This window comes from Morchella importuna, assembly GCF_003444635.1.
Source record: "Morchella importuna strain M04M26 chromosome Unknown Morimp01GS029, whole genome shotgun sequence".
NCBI classification, from domain to species: Eukaryota; Fungi; Ascomycota; class Pezizomycetes; order Pezizales; family Morchellaceae; genus Morchella; species Morchella importuna.
The window spans coordinates 413270-430384 of NW_025763426.1; the positions used below are offsets into that span (position 1 = coordinate 413270).

Genomic DNA, 17115 nt, shown 5'->3' on the forward strand with positions numbered 1-17115 from the left:
TGCGTGCGTGGGCCTGGCTAGCTGTTTTGTCTCGTGCGTTTTCTTTTTTATATTTGGCTCCAGCTTCTGTTCTAAGTGATATAATTACTTTTTTTCTTCCTCATCCATATATCAATTTATTTTGCTCTTGCTTCGTATACCTGCCTACCTCTGCGGTTATATTGCTGCGTACGTTTGTTCTATTATCGGGTTTTCTGTTCTGTTGTTTCAGTTTGTCTTTCAAGCCCGAGGGCCACCTGGATGGATGAGCGCTTCCTATCAAGCTATATCCACCACTCTATACCTCGATCCCCTCCTCGTTAGTTTGGCCCTATTCTGCTCGCCGTTCAACTCCCCCCCCCCCCCCCCCGGTCTTTCCATTTCCTGCTTGCTTGCAGGTTCAATGTCAAGAGATGAGGTCAGCCAGCACGCCGGTAGGCATATATCGGATGGTGGAGGGTGCTTCTAGGGGTACAGGTTTAGCTTTTGATGTCGTACCATATACATATATCGAATGAACCTCTAGCGCCTATGTAGCAAATAGAGGTGGTGGGTGGGAGGGCGCATGCATCTCATGATATCGATTTGTTTCTATCTCTATCTTGTTTCTGTCTCTGTGTCTATCATTTTGTGTTGGTTCAGTTGGAATTGTATTAGTATGTTTTCAGAGTTGGCTATTTTATCATGAAATTATATTACTTGACCCTGTGCAGCTGCGGGAAAGTCAATTGGGAGTTAATTGATTGATAGTGAGAGAGTGCTAGGAGTACGACAGTGAGATATTGCCGGTGCGAGGTGAGGGAGGTCTAAGAGATATAGAGAGAGACAGAGAAGCAGAGACAGAAGGAGGGGTATCAGTCCGTTTATTCACGGCACAGTACTCATAAGATCTCACTCACCTGGCTGACCCATGATGACGATGGTGCACCGCAACCACGACAACCCACGGCCACCCGATCATTCATCACAACCACACTCCTCGACTTTCTTTTCTCGTGGTCTCCGGTTTTAAGTTTCTTTTTCTCTCTCTCTCTTTTCTTCTTCTTTCCGTTCGTTCGTTCAACGTTTTGTTTTGGACCAGCCCTAACTATCACTGACACCTCCCCTCCCCTCACCTCCCTCCCCTTCCCCCAAAAAGAATTCTCCGATGGGTGAATACACATCATTCCCCCAAAACCAAATCAAACCAATTGGACAAATCCAATCCAATCCAATCATAGTAGTAGCTGGTGAAAAAAAAAGAAAAGCTGTACCATTACGTATTTTTCAAGATTTGGTTTTTCCTCCGGGGCGTTCGAATCGGTTTCATGGTCCATTCCACACGTCAACGTCAACATGTCAAAAGACGCACGCAAGCAAGCACGCTCACACACACTCACACATACATATTCGCCGATCACAAGGGGCGTTTTTCGCTTTTTCGCTTTTCGTTTTTTCTTTTTTCTCCTGCTTTTTTAGGCTCCCCTTAGCTTAGCTGTTGGCTATGTGTATAGCTAATTAAGCTAGGGAAGAAAAGGAGGAATTGAGAACCCGGGTGGTGCTGAAGATAATGTGAGGAAAGTGAGTATTTCGACAGAAGAGAGTATTTCGACTCAAGTGACCACACCTCACCTACCTACATAAACCAAAAAAGGAAAAAAACTAAGTGACCCTCTGCCGGGTCAGCAACCTAGGTGATAGGTACATGTACCTACATCTTACTATTCCAGAGTACATAATAATGTACATGTATGTACACAACCTACTACTGCCTCTACACCTACCATCAAGCAGGTAGCCTCTCAGCACACACGCACATCCAGTACCCGGCACTTTCCCCTCCCCCTCCATAAAAAAACGAAAAAGAACAATGCACCCTGTACTTTTTTTCACAGTGCGTCCCCACGTTTCCAGAGCCACCGGCGGCGGGTGGTGGGGAGGGTGGTCCCGAAGATTTGCTATCGAGGAGGGAATCTTGGGTGTAGCGTGAGATTGATGTGATGTGATGCGGGAGTTCCCTTCCCTTGGTGTGTGTGTACTAGGGTGTAGCGAAAAGTGATCAGAATCTGATAAGACAAATACACGTATTCACCGCAACATTCACTTATCAGATTCTGATCACTTACCCTCAACACCCGGTACATGTACTCTACTTCTATGTATATCCGTATTCTACATACCACTTACTCTACTGCTGAGGGAAAAAAACGTGGGCGGTGTGCATGGCATGACATTGGGATCGTGATTAGGGTGGACGAATGGGTTGTGGGAGGGAAGGAGGCGAGGGAAGGGATTGGGGGACTGCAATTGGGGGGGATGCTTAATTGTGGGTGGGTTGGTTGTACTGGATGTGTGTATATGTAGAGTACTGTGGTGTAGTTAGGTATTGGATGTACTGTGCAGCTGTACTCTACTGTACTGCCTTCGTTGGGACGGACCTGTGATTGCGGGAAGGAATTATTATTATTACTGCTGCGTGGGATGTTGCTTGATATGCAGGTCGCTGTATGCAAAGTACTCAGCAGCACAGTAGAGTACAGACGACAACCCACAACCACAACTCAACCACAACAACCTCAACAACCGCCGCCCGCTACTTACCAATGGAAGTGACCGCTGCTACCACAAGTCCGGAAATAACCCAGCAGGCCAGAATGAGAGATGGAGACAGAGACATACAACGGGTTCCCAGGCTGGTATCAAGACATCAATAATAGTTCTCAGGTCGAGTCAGGTCGGGTCAGGTCACCACAAGAGACGAGATATAAAAAAAGAATAAAAAGGAATAAATTTAACGCAGGCGGGTATATCAACCCCAAGTAACAAATTTTTTATCGAGTGCCGGGACGCACTTCTCTCCCTCACCGCACACCAATTACTCTCACGCCCGTGACCCCCCCAGCAGCCTCCCGCACAACTGCTCATCCAGCACGCCGTCACCGTTCCCTAACCTATCCAACGCCTTGATCAAGTCATAGTTGATGCTTTGGCTCACGACGCTATCACCCCTATAGTCGGGATGGGCGCGAACAAACTCCCTGATCCACGCGGCACCCGTCTGCAGCTCCCCGCTTGCGCGCTTCGAGACCAAGCTCAAATATCCAGCCAACTCGCAGCGGGTCACAACGTCGACGTTGACCGTGTCGAGGTAGTTCTCAATCAGGGGGATCAGCCCCACAAACTCATTGGTCTTGCTGCCGTTCATGATCTCGTCGATTGTCATGAGGCAGTACTCCCTCTCGACGGGACCGGGGGAGGCGGGGCGTGATGGTGCTGGGGTGCCCCCGTTGGTGGGCTTGCGCGGTGGGAAAAGGTTCTTGCGGAACCAGAACTTTTCGGTCAGGACTGCACCGCGGCGGTGTGCCGTTGCCATGTTCTCATCGACCTGGTGGTGGACCCAGGGTCAGCCAGGGACACAAGATGAGAAAATACTATATCTGACCAACGTAGTAACCAAGTCCATGTGTGCTGGCCCTGGCTACGTGTGGCAGAAAAAAGCTACTAAGACTAACCTTGGATATCGGGATATAGAAGTTCAATCCGTAAGACAAGATCGCCCTCGTGAGAAGTACGATGAATATGGCGAATGCAGCATTCTCATTGTCAGTTAATTGGATCTCCATGCTACGGAACTCTACCCTCCAGCCAATATTACCACCTGGTGGAGGAGGCTTAAACCGCATATGTTGCCAATTCGTCGATTGGAGGTTCTTAAACCCTCCCAAGTAAGGAGGCATGGTCAGCAATTGCTTCACACTATCGCGCTCTCCCGGGCTGGTCTCACCTCAAAATGGTCCGCCTTACCCTCTGGAGACTCATCTAAGGTCTCCTGGAAGATAACCAACGGGTCCCGGATGAACAAGTGGGCAAAATGAGCTGCCAGGTTCTCGTCCATACCTGTAGTTTGCAAAAAAAAAGTAAAGAAAAAAAGAAGAAAAAGTCAGTCACGCGTCATCCCGATAATATGATAATTATGATAAAATCGATAAAAATGATTTTTAAAGATAGAAGGGTGGGGGCCAATCAGACCATCATCCATAAGTGTTTTTTTAATGTCCTTGTCGATTACAAGATCCGTATCATTGTACTCTGGCCTAAAACGGGGGTCCTGCGAGATGTACGCAGATACCGAATCGTATCTTGATTTCGGTATCACGAAACGGTTATTCTTGAGCGGCTGCAATTTCCGTATCAGCATCTTACATCCACCACGAGATCCATTCCGCCAACAATTGAATCATTTCAAGGGGGAGTGTTGTGTGGTAATGATTAGAAGGTAGGGGAAAGGGGGGGAGGTGGTTGACCTTCAATCCCTTTTCTTCATCGGTACGATCGTCCACAGCCTGGGAGATGACATTCCACCTTACATCCACATCTGCCAAAAAGCCCTTAAAAATCGGGGTAGCCGCCGTCAGGGCCAACATTATCGGACCCAATGGGCATAACTGATCATACAGCATTCTCGCCTCGACGATATTCTTCGCCTGCAGCGTGATCTGCAGGCAGCAGCAGCCCATCCCAAAACCCATAGCGTCCATATAGATGTGACCCTCCTGTGCTGCACCATTCCGCACATCGTCGTCCTCGGGAAATAGGTGTCGATCGTAGTCTATTGTGGGGTCACGGAATGGTCGGGGCGTCTTCTCGTCGTAGAAGATGGGCATATTGATGGCCACCTTCTTGCCGCGCCGTGACCGTATGTTGGCCGACAGCGTGGGGAAACGGATGTGCGGGTTTATCACAACGTCGGAGAGGAACTGGCTCCGTGACCTTGACCCATCTGCGACGACCGGCGGATGAGTAAACACGTCCTTTGAGCCCAGTAGCGGGAAGTTTGGCAGCGTGATGACCGCCTCGTTTTTGGCCATGTGCTGCTTTGCAATGACTCTCCTGCAAAGGCAAAAAGTAAATATAAAAAAACCGGTTTTTGGCCCCAATACTCAATAGCATAGCAGTGGAGTGGAGTGTGCTCTAGCTATCTGGCCAAAAGCGGAGCCAACTAACGAAAGACAAAGACGACGCACCTGCGCTTCATGTCTTTCTCCACAGACAGCAAATCTTTCCAGGTCAGGTTGAAGGGCGCACCAGGGGTCGATTCGATCTGGAAACGCCCGTATTCGGGGTGGAAAGTTGGCATGGGCCCACAGACGCTGCATAGAAGAAGCTTATTAGACATTTCTCCCCCTAATTATAATGAAACTGTAACTGCAACTAGCAAATACTGACTCTTCTGGTTTACTGATCTCTGGGACACCGCCCCCTGCCTTTCGCAATTTTTCGTCATTGGCAAGCTCCTCGAGAATTTCGGCTTGCCGAAGCGAAAGCAGAGCACGCCTTCCCCCCTCGTCATAGGAGACAACAAGATACTCAAGCTAAAGCAGTACAGTTCATTATTATTGTTAGCAGACCGCAAGTACGTAGTAGTAGAGGTAGTAGTGAAACATATAAGAAGCTCTCATATAGTCCACTCCTCTTCCCGTAAGAATCGACGCACCTCATCTCCCCACAGCAACACATCCCTCTCGTTCCCTCTATAATTTTTCCAAATCTCCAGTAATTGCTACACCAGAACCAACAATGATCCGTCAGCAATTGCTCATCCTCAAAAAAAAAAAAAAAAAAAAAAAAAGATCCAACTAAAAATAAATAAAGAAACCACCCCCTGCATTGGTGCATAGGGCCGGCTGTAACATCTCGCATACCTGTATCCCCAGCTTCCGAACCTCATCGGCGTGGTGCTTTGCATCCTCCCATTCCAGCGGGGTTCCAAGAGCTCTAATTGGGGAGGGGTGGCTTAATCAGCAGAGCTCCTTCTTTTCCCCAGGGCGGCGGCGGGGTAAATAAGACACATACAGTAGACCCATTTACTTGTGAGGGGGTGGGGGTGGAGGGAGCGGGCACGGCGATGTGTATGCGGCAGCGGCAGCGGCTAGCAGGCAGATTGATTTGCAAGTGATTGATTGGGGACTGGCTGGCAGCAGTAACAATTCGAATTTGCGGGCAGCCGTGGTGGATTGAGTTTTTGGTTGGTAGTGGGTGGTAATGATGCGACGTTGGGGGCTTGCAATTGCTTACACTATTTGCGGTGGGCGCGGGGTTAATTGATTTGCAAGCCGACCCCGGGATTAACGAAAGGAATTTTTTCTTCCTTTCAGGACCCTTGATGCTGCGCTGCTTATCGTTTGTGTTTCGGCGATAAGATTTGCGGGCGCTGCACTAACACTAAAAGCTATTTATTTATCGGTTTCAAACGCCCGTGTTCCCTTTGGAACAGATACAGATGCAGTAATCGAATGTGGAGTAATGGAGTGTAGGTACTCTATGTATGTATATGTGCCTAGACCTAGAAAGTGGTGATGTACCTGGTCAATGAGGATTTAGACAAGCTCTCCCGATCCCGCCATCATAGATCAAATCAATCAAAAACCCAATCAACTAATCCCTGGAGCAGGCTCCAGTTCCCGAGGATTACTAACTTGGCTACTGGAATTACGACCAGTGAGGTCCGTCCTAGTGCCCGATCACAAGCAGCAGACAGCGGTTTGAGACACGGACAAACGAAACGCAGGTCTCGGGGAGGGTAAAGAGCTAGTTGTGGGACCGGAGAGAGTGGGACCGGAGAGAGTGGGACCGGAGAGAGTGGGACCGGAGAGAGAGGGAGACTGTGTGTGGAGGTGGTGTACGGCGGAGAATGGAAGGAAATAGGTACATGTACATACATACATACATCCACCCACCATGCAGGTGTGTAAATACATTCCCCTCCCAAAATAAAATAAAAAGTCCCTATTTATGTGCTCTATGTATGTACATACAGCAGGAAAATGTGGGGCGGGGAAGATTACCAATTCGAACCCTTCGACGCTGTTCTCTTTCGTGAAACTAATTTGTAAGATAGGTACTATCTCTTCTTACGGGAGCGGAGTGACTCAAAGAGTTACTATATACATACATGTTAGCAAATCCCTACCTCTTTTTTGGTGCCCTGACCAGCTGCAAATGTGACCCCTTCCCCAGTTAAATGTGATTTATCGATATCGACGTTCATCTCGATATGCCTATCAGACAGAGGCACTCTATCTGGTAACTGCAGATGCTGTGCAGGTACCCGTATCCCCCTCCTTCCCCTTCCTTTCGTAGCCTTGCGGTACATATCCCCATTGCCTGGGAACCCACCTACTGGCGGTAATGGATGGGGCCAAACACAAAATTTACCGACACTTTGTAAACCTCCATGTATAATAATGTATAATGTAGACCAGATAGGTCATCATTCATCATCTCGGCTTAGGTCGTTCAAAGCAAATCCCGATGCATCAGCAAGCAGCGTTGCTTTTTCAACAACAGCAACAAATGCTGCCCTCTCCTCCAAAAAGGATGATGGCCACGAGGTGTCCAACAGCAATGTGTCCGTTGGACGGTGATGCACCCACATCCACTTAATTGCCACCTGTACAAAGTGTAAAGGCTTTCTGAGTGCTCGCCCCTTTCCCTTCCCTCCACCACCACCACCACTACAGCCACTACCACAATGGCTGGCTTGCGTGATTACTCCCTTTCACTCATCAGGTCATAAATTCGGAAAATCGACACGATGCATATTCCGGTACGCCCGCCCTAGGCCTTATCGCCGTGCTTATCCTCGCAAAACACCCTGCGTCCGAAATTGCCCGTTTCGTTTCTGCATTGCACCCGGAGAGAGAGAGGGTATGTGAAATAGTATCATAGAGCATATGTAGGCCTCTAGGTATAGTAATGTTAACGGCCCAATACAGGATAAGAGCCTCACATATAGATCCGCCCTCCGTTAGCTGCACGATCTGACATCCCTCCTCTTGTCCTCCCCCTGTCTCCCCATCTGAAACGATTATCCTGGGGGGCTGGATCGGACTTGCTGCTTGTTGTGCTATTTACCTCAGGTTTTGAGTGAATTCCGCCGCTGGGAAAACAAACATTTCCACAGCGCCTGGCTGACGTAGGTCCCTGAAGCTGTTTGTGGGGGGAGGGGGGTGGCAGAATCTTGTTCATGTCGGGTATATGGATCGGAATGTGCCAATTTATCGTAGAGTAACGACACAGAAAAAAGAGGTGTGATTATAAAACAGTAACCACCACCATTTAGCACCAACTGCTGCCTTCCTCACCTCCCACGTGGTTTTCGTTTCGAAAAGAACCAGAGAATTAGACAAAATAAAATGTTGTATCCGTAAATTGATTGCATTTCTAACGAGTTATATAGCATCGTAAGCCGGGGCTCTGATTCACCCTGTAAAGTCACACAGATAATCCAGGTAGACCACCATAAGAAGAGCAATTTGCATGTGCCGTACACAAATACAACCCATCACTGGTCGTATTTAGAACCCAATCCCAGAAATCGCCTGTCAAAGTAATAATCGCCCCTGTCGGTAATCTGGCCGATCCGAGTTGAGTCTTCCATGCCGCGGGAGTATGTATGCAGAAGAGATATGTCGAGTGCATGGACTCTAGATAGGTGTTACCCCCCAAGGCTTGTCATACAAGATACAAGATAGATCTTCATTCAAACCAGCTGCAGCAGCGGTCTCGGTTCGCCCAGAAGATTGCCGGTAAAAGAAAGAAAGAAAAAAACGATCGTTTCGAAATTTCTCCCCCACCCACTCCCGACTCCTCGCCGCGTAGAAGCCCGTCGGGGTAAATTGTCCCATCTTCGATGAAGTTCCGATCTGGATGTCGGGGAAGGGTCCGATCTGATATGTTGATATGTATTATGTTTATTCGTGGTCCCGACGCCTCACATGGCAATATGGCGCTAAATGTTTCATTTCACTAAAGCAGTAATTATTAGTTAGTGCTGCGAGGTAGGTAAAGTTTACTTGGTATGTATATGTAGGCAATGGTCCCTGCATAACTAATAGAAGAATACATGTACATACTCTAGTAGCAGGTAGGCAGATGCTTATCTTGCCAACCATGCAGATGATTGGTCGCCACACCTTAATTGAACGTCGACGTTGCCAATGTATCCCAAACCGTCACACTGAGACCTTACGACGTCAACTTCAACATCCACATAGGACTCCAGTGATGGGCTTTGGTATTAGGACCATCGTCGTATGTATTCTAAAATTCAAATGAAGATCTATAAAGTCATTAGCTGAACGAATGAAGTTCCTGGCATGCTTGTATCCGTTTATTTTGGGGTAAAGATAAGATTTAAGTAATCAAAGCGAACCTCATACCTCTTACTTATAGCTAAGTGTTCATTGTTATGCTTAATTAGCCAATGCTGAATAAAACTTTCTTAGGATATTTTCTTAGGATACTTTCCACTGGATAGTTATATCTCCTGAGGTTGTATTGCGTCTTGGGCTTAACACCAATGAAAGCCGCTCAAGCTCAAGAAACAAGGGCTCAGCTTTGCCACCGAAAAAAAAAGACCTTGGAGGCAAATAAGTAAGCTGAGTAGGTTGGTCAACAGAACATGAGGACAACGCCTGAATTTTAATCCAACGGACCAGAATCAAAAGGGCTTTTGCTTTGCCTGCCTTATTTGTGGAATTCAATCATTGCCCCTGGACTGCCTTATTCAAGACTCTCGGTACATCACACCCAGGGGAAAGGCACGGCTGCGATGCGAGAGATGCCGGGGTTGCGGGCTTGCTTTTTTACGATCTATCCTCGCCTATCTGTCTAATCTTGCCACACTCCTGCTCTAATTGGCACGATTCACGAGTAATAAGGCTTAGATCTTATGATCATGCAGGATGCCCAGGGATCATGCCAGTCGCTCTCCAAAAAGAATCCCTATGGAGCCAGAGTACGCATGTGCGTCTTGGGTCGGTTGTTATGTGGTCGTTGAGTGGTGGGCGCGAAGGAAGTGAATGGTCTCACAGCGAATTTGAAGACGTGTTCATCCTGGTTTCCAAAAAATGACCAAAAATCCAAGTCTACGAGAAAGAAACCTGGTTTGATACTGCAGGTCCTTTGAGGTTCTGTAACATTTTAGCAGAGTCCTGACCTAGCCATGGCAAGGTTTCAGACTTGGCTGGAGAGGAAGGAAGAAAAGGAGGGAGGGGGGGTAAGCTAGGTCCTGGGTCCTCAAGTCCACTTGGAAGAGTGAATCATTGACACATATCCTACCTGCATCGTTGATCTCTGTCCCTAGTCAGACACAGATCCTACAGTCTAGTAAAATCCCGAGATCTAGAACAAGCGGCCACCGATATGAGACGATTCACTACTGCAAGGCCCGCTAATTTACCCAGTTTAGGGAATGAGCGCATTTATCAACTCACTACTGTTCTGTAATTAAATCTGGCAAGGCCAAAATACCGCGCCGCAGATGTCTGACTCGGTGGCATTACGAGTGTGCTGATGCCTAGCTCACAGGGCACGGGAACAGGAATTTCCCATATACAATCTCACATTGCCCATTCACCTAAACCCACTCTAGTCAAGAGAAGCGACCTTCAACGGCTTTCGGTAGGGGGGAGGGGTGTTGTTGTGGTTGGGGCTCTACCCCAAGAAAAAAAAGGAAATACCTACACATAAAAAAAGGTCTCAGATCGCCATGTACATATACTTCCATCTCAGATCGAAGCAATTCAAGATCGATTCACATGTTTCACACATACACCGCAACGTAGGTGTCTAAGATGTGAACTGAGCACTGATGCACTGATGCACCCCACATGAGAGCTGCTTCCGGGATTCAGTAGTACGTGGCCGTTGAGCGATCAAGGGATTTCTCAATTTTGGATTCCTGTTTTTCCAGGTCTCAGATTTTCGAGATCCATGTAGGGTTAGGGTTGGTATTTTAAGCTCAGGGCCCTGGCTTTTTTAATTTGGGGGGAGTAGATCCAATGACGTCAACGAAACCTGGTTGTAGGTAAGGCTGCTGCTACTGCTGTGAAGTCGGGACGAAGATGAGACACAAAGCATGTACATAGCTTTGGTTGTAGAGCTAAGAGCTTCTAGGCTGTACTGTGTGAAGCTGTAGTAAGACAGTAAGTGGCTTTAGTGGTATGGATACATGTAGATACATGGAATATGCTGAAGCTGTAGTAAGACAGCAGGAAAAGAACAAAAGAATTGGATGCTGAAATTTCTCCCAGAAGGTCCTCGTTATTCTTCTCACTAGCCTCTAATTGGCTGTGCGTTGTTTTCCTTTTGCCTTCTGCAGATAACAAGTTGGGCTAGCTTCCGTTTTCTTTTTGGTACGGAATCACCCATCAGCCACAGCCTCTGGCCAGATAACTAATACTTGTGAGTGTGGGTATGTCTACAACATATGCACATCATCTACCTAATCTCAGGAACAACCGCCCTTAAACTCGGTGTCTAACCGTCTGTTCATCTATCTTCTATTGACTTCTTCCTCCTCTCGCTCAACCCCCAAGGGCATCCTTGCATAATGCTGCAAGATTATCCTGCGCTAGGGAATGGCTTCTACTTGTGGGCGGTCCAGATATCAAACGGTGTGAATAACACTCGCCTCCTCACCGCTCCATGAAGCATCCATGAGTAACCTATCATCCATGATCACACAGGCAAGTGCTCTACGGTAAAATCCTCTAGTGTAAAACTGCACAGTGACTGACTGACCGCTCTTCTTCTTCGTTACACATTCCCAGTATTAAACCATACGAATAATCCCGCACCGAGTTTGAGGAAGACACCCCCCTCCCCCATAAGCAAGATTACCGAGCCGATGCAGCTTGTGCATAGAAAGCGGGCACGAATTATGCCGTCTCGTTTTCTCTCATATGAGCACCCCATTATTGAACACCCCATAATTAACCAACCAACCAAGATAAACCTTGCCTGTCCACCGGATACCAAACACATGGATCCCCCAATGAACAGGCAAGCCCTCGCCGGTGCTGATTAGCTGGTCCAGCCATTCCACAGCGCTCTATGACGAGCCACGCACCTTTCCTAGGACAGCCAGCCGCCCACGATGAAGGATCGAGCCAAACTTGAAAAAGCGCCGTCGGAAGGTTGTAATCCTGGGAAGGAAAATCGGGAATTCCAACGTGGGCCACTCTATCTTCCTCGCTCTCCCCCCCCATCATGCATTGCAAAGTTAGATAGACCACTCAGAGGCTTCGCTAGGAGAGAAGCCACTTCTCTCACATGTTAGTAGATTTGTCGTTTGTTTCCTTTAGCTAGATGCTCATCTGGTTCCTTCACTCTGACTGAAGTTGTTTAAACGGTGATTTTCCCCAAACCGATCAAAACTTCCCATAGAATAAACGTATATACCCTTCTCCCCGCGCGCCGAGAGAACCGAACCGATCGTGCAAATCTTTCCTGGTGCAGTACTCAATCAAAACCCACCCTTTCCTTCATATCACATCTCACACACTGTTCCTCAAACTGTACTACCGCGCCTTCTTTTTCCCATGAATTATGTATTTCATTTATTTTTTGGTATTAATTAATCCCTACATGAACTACTATATACCTACTGACCGGGGAAATTGATCTCCCTGACTCCAGATACACATCCTCCTTGCGAATCGCATATCGTGCGTTGTCCCGCGGAGCAATCAATAAATAGTAAGAAAACAGTTACCTACAGGGAGGCTAGCCTAATCTTATTACACCCTTACTAAGTTAACTATTTGCAATTATTACTACAACAACCACAACCACGAAGAACTACCACCACCACCACTTACCACCACCATAACTACACTCTACTACTACTACCGCCCAGCCGGCTATGTGCGCTTTCAGAATAGTCATTCGAACAGTCAGGCCGGCAGTAGAGCACAAGAAAAAAGAAAGAAAAACCACAGGGCGCATAAAACAGAAAAACGTTCCGAACTAGCTCCCATGTACAGTTGTCAATTAACAGCACCCAGGTCGAATCTCCCCTCCTATCTCTCCGGCAGATTCATTCCATCAACGATCCATACTAACTTAACCAACCCAGCCCTAACCCACATCAGCATTGACAATGTCATTAGAGATCACATCCACCCTGTTTTTTTCTCATTTCCCTCGTTCCTTCCCGTACCCGCCGCTACTGGGGGGGGGGGGGGGTGGGGGTGAGGGAACATCTTTCTAGTACAACTCCAGCTTAGTCTCCGCTAAGCTTTTGTTCCCATTTTTCCTTCCACCACGCCAAGCCAAAACTGGCGGCGGTCCTCTCGCTCGCGTGGCAGCCCTGAGAGTGGTCTAGGCGACGGACGCTCCCCCACTACGGGTAGGTTACTATATTCGTTCCCCACCCAACACCCCCCTCCTCCCTCATCTTCCCCCCATTTTACTTTTTTCTTTCCTTTTTTTGAGGGGGCTTGTTTGGGAGGTCTCACATCGTGGAAAAATGAGAACTACACAATATGATGTACTACTAATCATCTTTTCCATTGCGGATGGCGGATGGCGGATGACGGCGAGAAAAACAGTGTGAAGAGTGAGACTGGCAAGTACTGGCAATTGTGACGGTAGTGTGGTTGTGGATGTAGGCAGGCCCTAGGTGGTAGGTGGGAAATTAATGAGATATCCCCTGATTTACCTAAGCTGGCCGGTCGACAGGAAAAAAAAGGGACATAATAATAATAATATATATAACCGTGGTAGTGAGATGGATCGATCAGGCAAAAAAAATAAGGACACCAGGTGTACGGACCGGCGGATTCTTCCATGAAGCTTACTTCTTTTTTTATTTATTTTTTGACTTCTTGAATACCCTAGTTTCCTATTTCCTAACCCAGAATAAAATGCGATATACATTTGATGTGTCGATGCCAAAAAAAAAGAAGCTTTAGTTACCTGTAGAGAAAAAGAAAAAATAAAAGTTTTGACAAAGGAAATAAGAATAAGGCCCCCAAAAAAGAAGTTACACGCACAAATACTCAACCCCAGTTTTTCTGTGGATTAGATCAATTGCAGTGGGAGAAGAAAGAAGATGAAAAGGTGGATTCCCCGTTCGCCGACGAGTGGAATTTGATATGGTGGTGAAAAACGTCCGTACAAAAGAAAAAAGAAGAGGGAAAAGGTGAGATCCGTTTAAATAGAGCGCTGATACGACAGAACAAATCGCAGATGTGAAGAAAGAAGAAACAATTGTCAATAAAAACAGGCTCAAAAGATCAAAACGGAAAAGAAAATATAACACCGCTACAAGAAAAATCATGATCATGAAGAACGCCCCAAGACCCCCATGAATGGAAAACAAAAAACTAACCTGGCCTAGCCAGGGGTTTATTGGGTAGCATGGCACCACACACCGTCATCAAATGCAAAAAAGGGAAAAAGATAAACCATCGGCAATAAGAAAAAGTAAACATAAAGAAAAATGTGGCTGGTTTTTCTCACTCTGCGCTCGCTATGGTAGGGGCGAATTTGGTGCGTTCCTTCCCGCGATTTGTCCGCTTCCGTTCGTGTTCATGTTGGATTTGCTCAACTTCCTGGTGAGCTTAGCGTAATCTGTTTCAATTTCAATCTTAATCAGTATAGCTGTCCCCCTATCCACCCCTCGAGAAGAAAAAAAACCAGAGTGCATGTGACATACGTAGTCCACAGGCGTTACAGAGCGTTCTCGCGCCATCAGGTCCTCTTCTCCACTCAGGTGTCTCGGCCCGGTGGCAGCTATGACAGCGCCCAGGTGGTGCAGCCCGCTGTTTCAAGTCAGCGGGGATGAAAACTACGAAAACCACTTTGGGCACACAAGAGCACTCACGCCTCTCCGGATTTTCTTGGCATCGGGTTGTGCCGATCCATTTGACCTGGTATCATCCGCATACCCATGATTGTCGTCGCCCCCATATTCCGACGAGTGGTTGGTGCTCACTCTCTGTGCAGCATTCTGCTCCGCATATTCCTTTGCACATAATTCCTGAAATACCTGTTGGCAGCTTCTCAGAGCCTCCGTATTCCGAGTCGAACAATCAATCGCGTCCGACAATTCCCTCAAACAATGGTCCAAAAGGTTCGGTTGTAAGTTTTTAGCAACATCTTGGCAGCTTTGTACAATGTAGTAGATTTTCGCCGAATTTTCTTTGGTCTGTAAAAAAAAATAAAAAAAGTTAGAATTTCAAGTTTCTTCCAATATAATCCTTAAATCCTTACCAAATCAAAGTCCCTTCGCAATGTCGAGATAGAAAGCGCCCTCTCTATTGTAGATCCATAATTCCTCTTCATCCCTCCCCCTGAACCAGGCGACGTTTGTGGTGGGTCATGCGGATATGCATCTCGCGGAGGATATGAGTACGACGAAGTTGAATGCGGAGGTTGAGGGTGTGGCTGATATGCTGACTGGGGTGGCGGAGCACTTGAATGCTGTGGGAACGGATACTGTTGTGATGTACTACTGCCGTTACTATACGACGGTGTCGGTGGGTATTGCGGTGATGTGATATGGTGCGGTGGGGGCGGAGGGTAAGGGTGTGATGGCTGATACGAGGAGTGGCCGTTGGTTGGTGGTGCTGGGTACGGGTCGCTGGGTCGAATCGCAGGAATGACAGGTTGGGGAGGTGCAGCTGCATAAGGGTTAGGCGGTAACGTCCTTGAATGCTCTTGGCTGTTTCGTCGGTTATATGATTCGTGGCTGTGCATCGGGCTAGGACCTGCTGAGCTCTGCGGCGCCGGTGGGGGAGGAGGTAACGGCGTTGAATGTGAGTATAACGAGCTCGAAGTTGTCGAGCCCGACAGTGGTAGCGTCTGCACACTTGGCAGCGTCTCCGGTTGACTCCTCGGCATCGAATCTGGGTGCGGTCCTGAAGGCCCCGAGAATGAACCTTGGCCTAGAGGCGGTGTCTGCATTGGTGATGGAGCTGGAAATCGGTCATCCCTACACAGAGCCTCCGACAATGACGGTAACGACTGCCGTCCCTCCGCCAGCGGCGGCAGAGTCTGCCTGCAATCCTCATTCCTCGATGTTTTTCGCGAGTCGGGTGGTGTGTTGTAGCCGCTGTGCGATGGTGCTGGAGGTGGAAACGACAGTGGTGGCGTTGGGCCAAATGTGGTTGTTGGACTGATGGGCGAGGCTGTCGATATGCTTGTGCGATTTATAGACGAATTTTGCTGGTGGTATCGAGTACTCTCCCCCGCTACCCCCTCGAATCCCCCCATGTAAGTGGACATCGATGGCAGAGTATCACTAAAAGGCTAAGATTAGGCTCAGGTCTGTTTAATATTTAAAGGTATCCTTGAGTCTTGTGTAGTTGAAACCCTTGAAAAAGCGTATTCATTACGTCGTCTCTACCTATTGAGGAGTAAAGAGGTAAAGCATACAGAGAGGTATGAATGTAGCGGATAATAAGGTAGAGAGTTTGAAAAGGGGGGGTGTAAGAAGGTGGTGGAGTGAGGTAGGTAGTGAAGAAAGGTTATTGGGTAAGTGTGTGGCTATTCTTTACATACCTCTGCCTTCTATTTTCCGATGACTCCATGCCTGTGGCGGGAGACAAAGGAGGTGATAACAGGATCGCGGAGTGAAGAATGTTGAAGGCTTATCTCGAGATGGAGGTAACTTTCTTGAATAAGGCGGGAGGCGAGCCGCCGGTAGCTGAGACTAGTGTGTTACTGGAGCTAAAGGGCTGGACCGTGGGTAGTGGTGGATGGTCGTGGTCGACGACAACGACAACGAACGAACGACAGCGACGAAAGGCTAATCACAACGACTCAGCCTTAAGATTTACCGCGGACACAACTGCAGGCAGGCGAATTGATGCAATCTGCGATAAAAAAGATTGGAGTTTTAGTATTTCTATTGTTCCTTGAGGATAATGAAACTTCAGCCGTCGCAAAGTTTCCCAGGGCTAGTTACCAACGCAGCAATAGACCAGCAAGAGTTGACGAAGGTAGTAGTGGTAGTAGTAGTTGTAGTTGTAATAAGTATGTAGGTAAAGGGTAGATACCGGGTTCCGGTGAGTAAGTGAATCGAACTACTACACTAATAATAATATAACAACAAAAACACAACCCTGATGTGTTCTATTATCTTGGTTCCTGGCTGATTGTAAAGAAGGCCAGGCGTGACGTTGGGATAGGTGGGTGTTATGTAGTTGATCGGATGTAGGAGCAACAAACGAATGTCTGCGACGACAGATGGGAGGACCTGGGGATAAGTAGGTATTATGTTATGCGAACAGGTGGCGGAAGCTCGCTCTTCTGTTGCTTCTATCTATGTCCGTCCTGGTAAGGGGGGGACTTTTGTGAGCATAT

General features: G+C 47.7%; 3 protein-coding genes across 3 annotated transcripts; all 3 read right to left on the reverse strand.

Annotated features, from left to right (window-relative positions):
• Positions 1-2839: 2839 nt before the first annotated feature.
• LAJ45_08405 (uncharacterized protein) lies at positions 2840-5822 on the reverse strand (the record flags this gene model as incomplete). The annotated part of the gene is made up of 10 exons (XM_046117956.1): positions 2840-3343; positions 3471-3668; positions 3743-3855; positions 3988-4135; positions 4263-4848; positions 4983-5108; positions 5185-5330; positions 5453-5518; positions 5661-5733; positions 5812-5822. 10 exons carry the CDS (start codon positions 5820-5822, stop codon positions 2840-2842), a joined length of 1971 nt encoding a protein of 656 aa, XP_045968882.1.
• An 8456-nt stretch (positions 5823-14278) lies between these two features.
• Positions 14279-16340, reverse strand: LAJ45_08406 (uncharacterized protein; the record flags this gene model as incomplete). The annotated part of the gene is made up of 5 exons (XM_046117957.1): positions 14279-14379; positions 14465-14570; positions 14633-14956; positions 15022-16051; positions 16312-16340. 5 exons carry the CDS (start codon positions 16338-16340, stop codon positions 14279-14281), a joined length of 1590 nt encoding a protein of 529 aa, XP_045968883.1.
• A 222-nt stretch (positions 16341-16562) lies between these two features.
• Positions 16563-17113, reverse strand: LAJ45_08407 (uncharacterized protein; the record flags this gene model as incomplete). Its single annotated transcript, XM_046117958.1, has 3 exons — positions 16563-16625; positions 16718-16843; positions 17102-17113. The coding sequence occupies 3 exons, from the start codon at positions 17111-17113 to the stop codon at positions 16563-16565; spliced, it is 201 nt and encodes a 66-aa protein (XP_045968884.1).
• Positions 17114-17115: the final 2 nt, after the last annotated feature.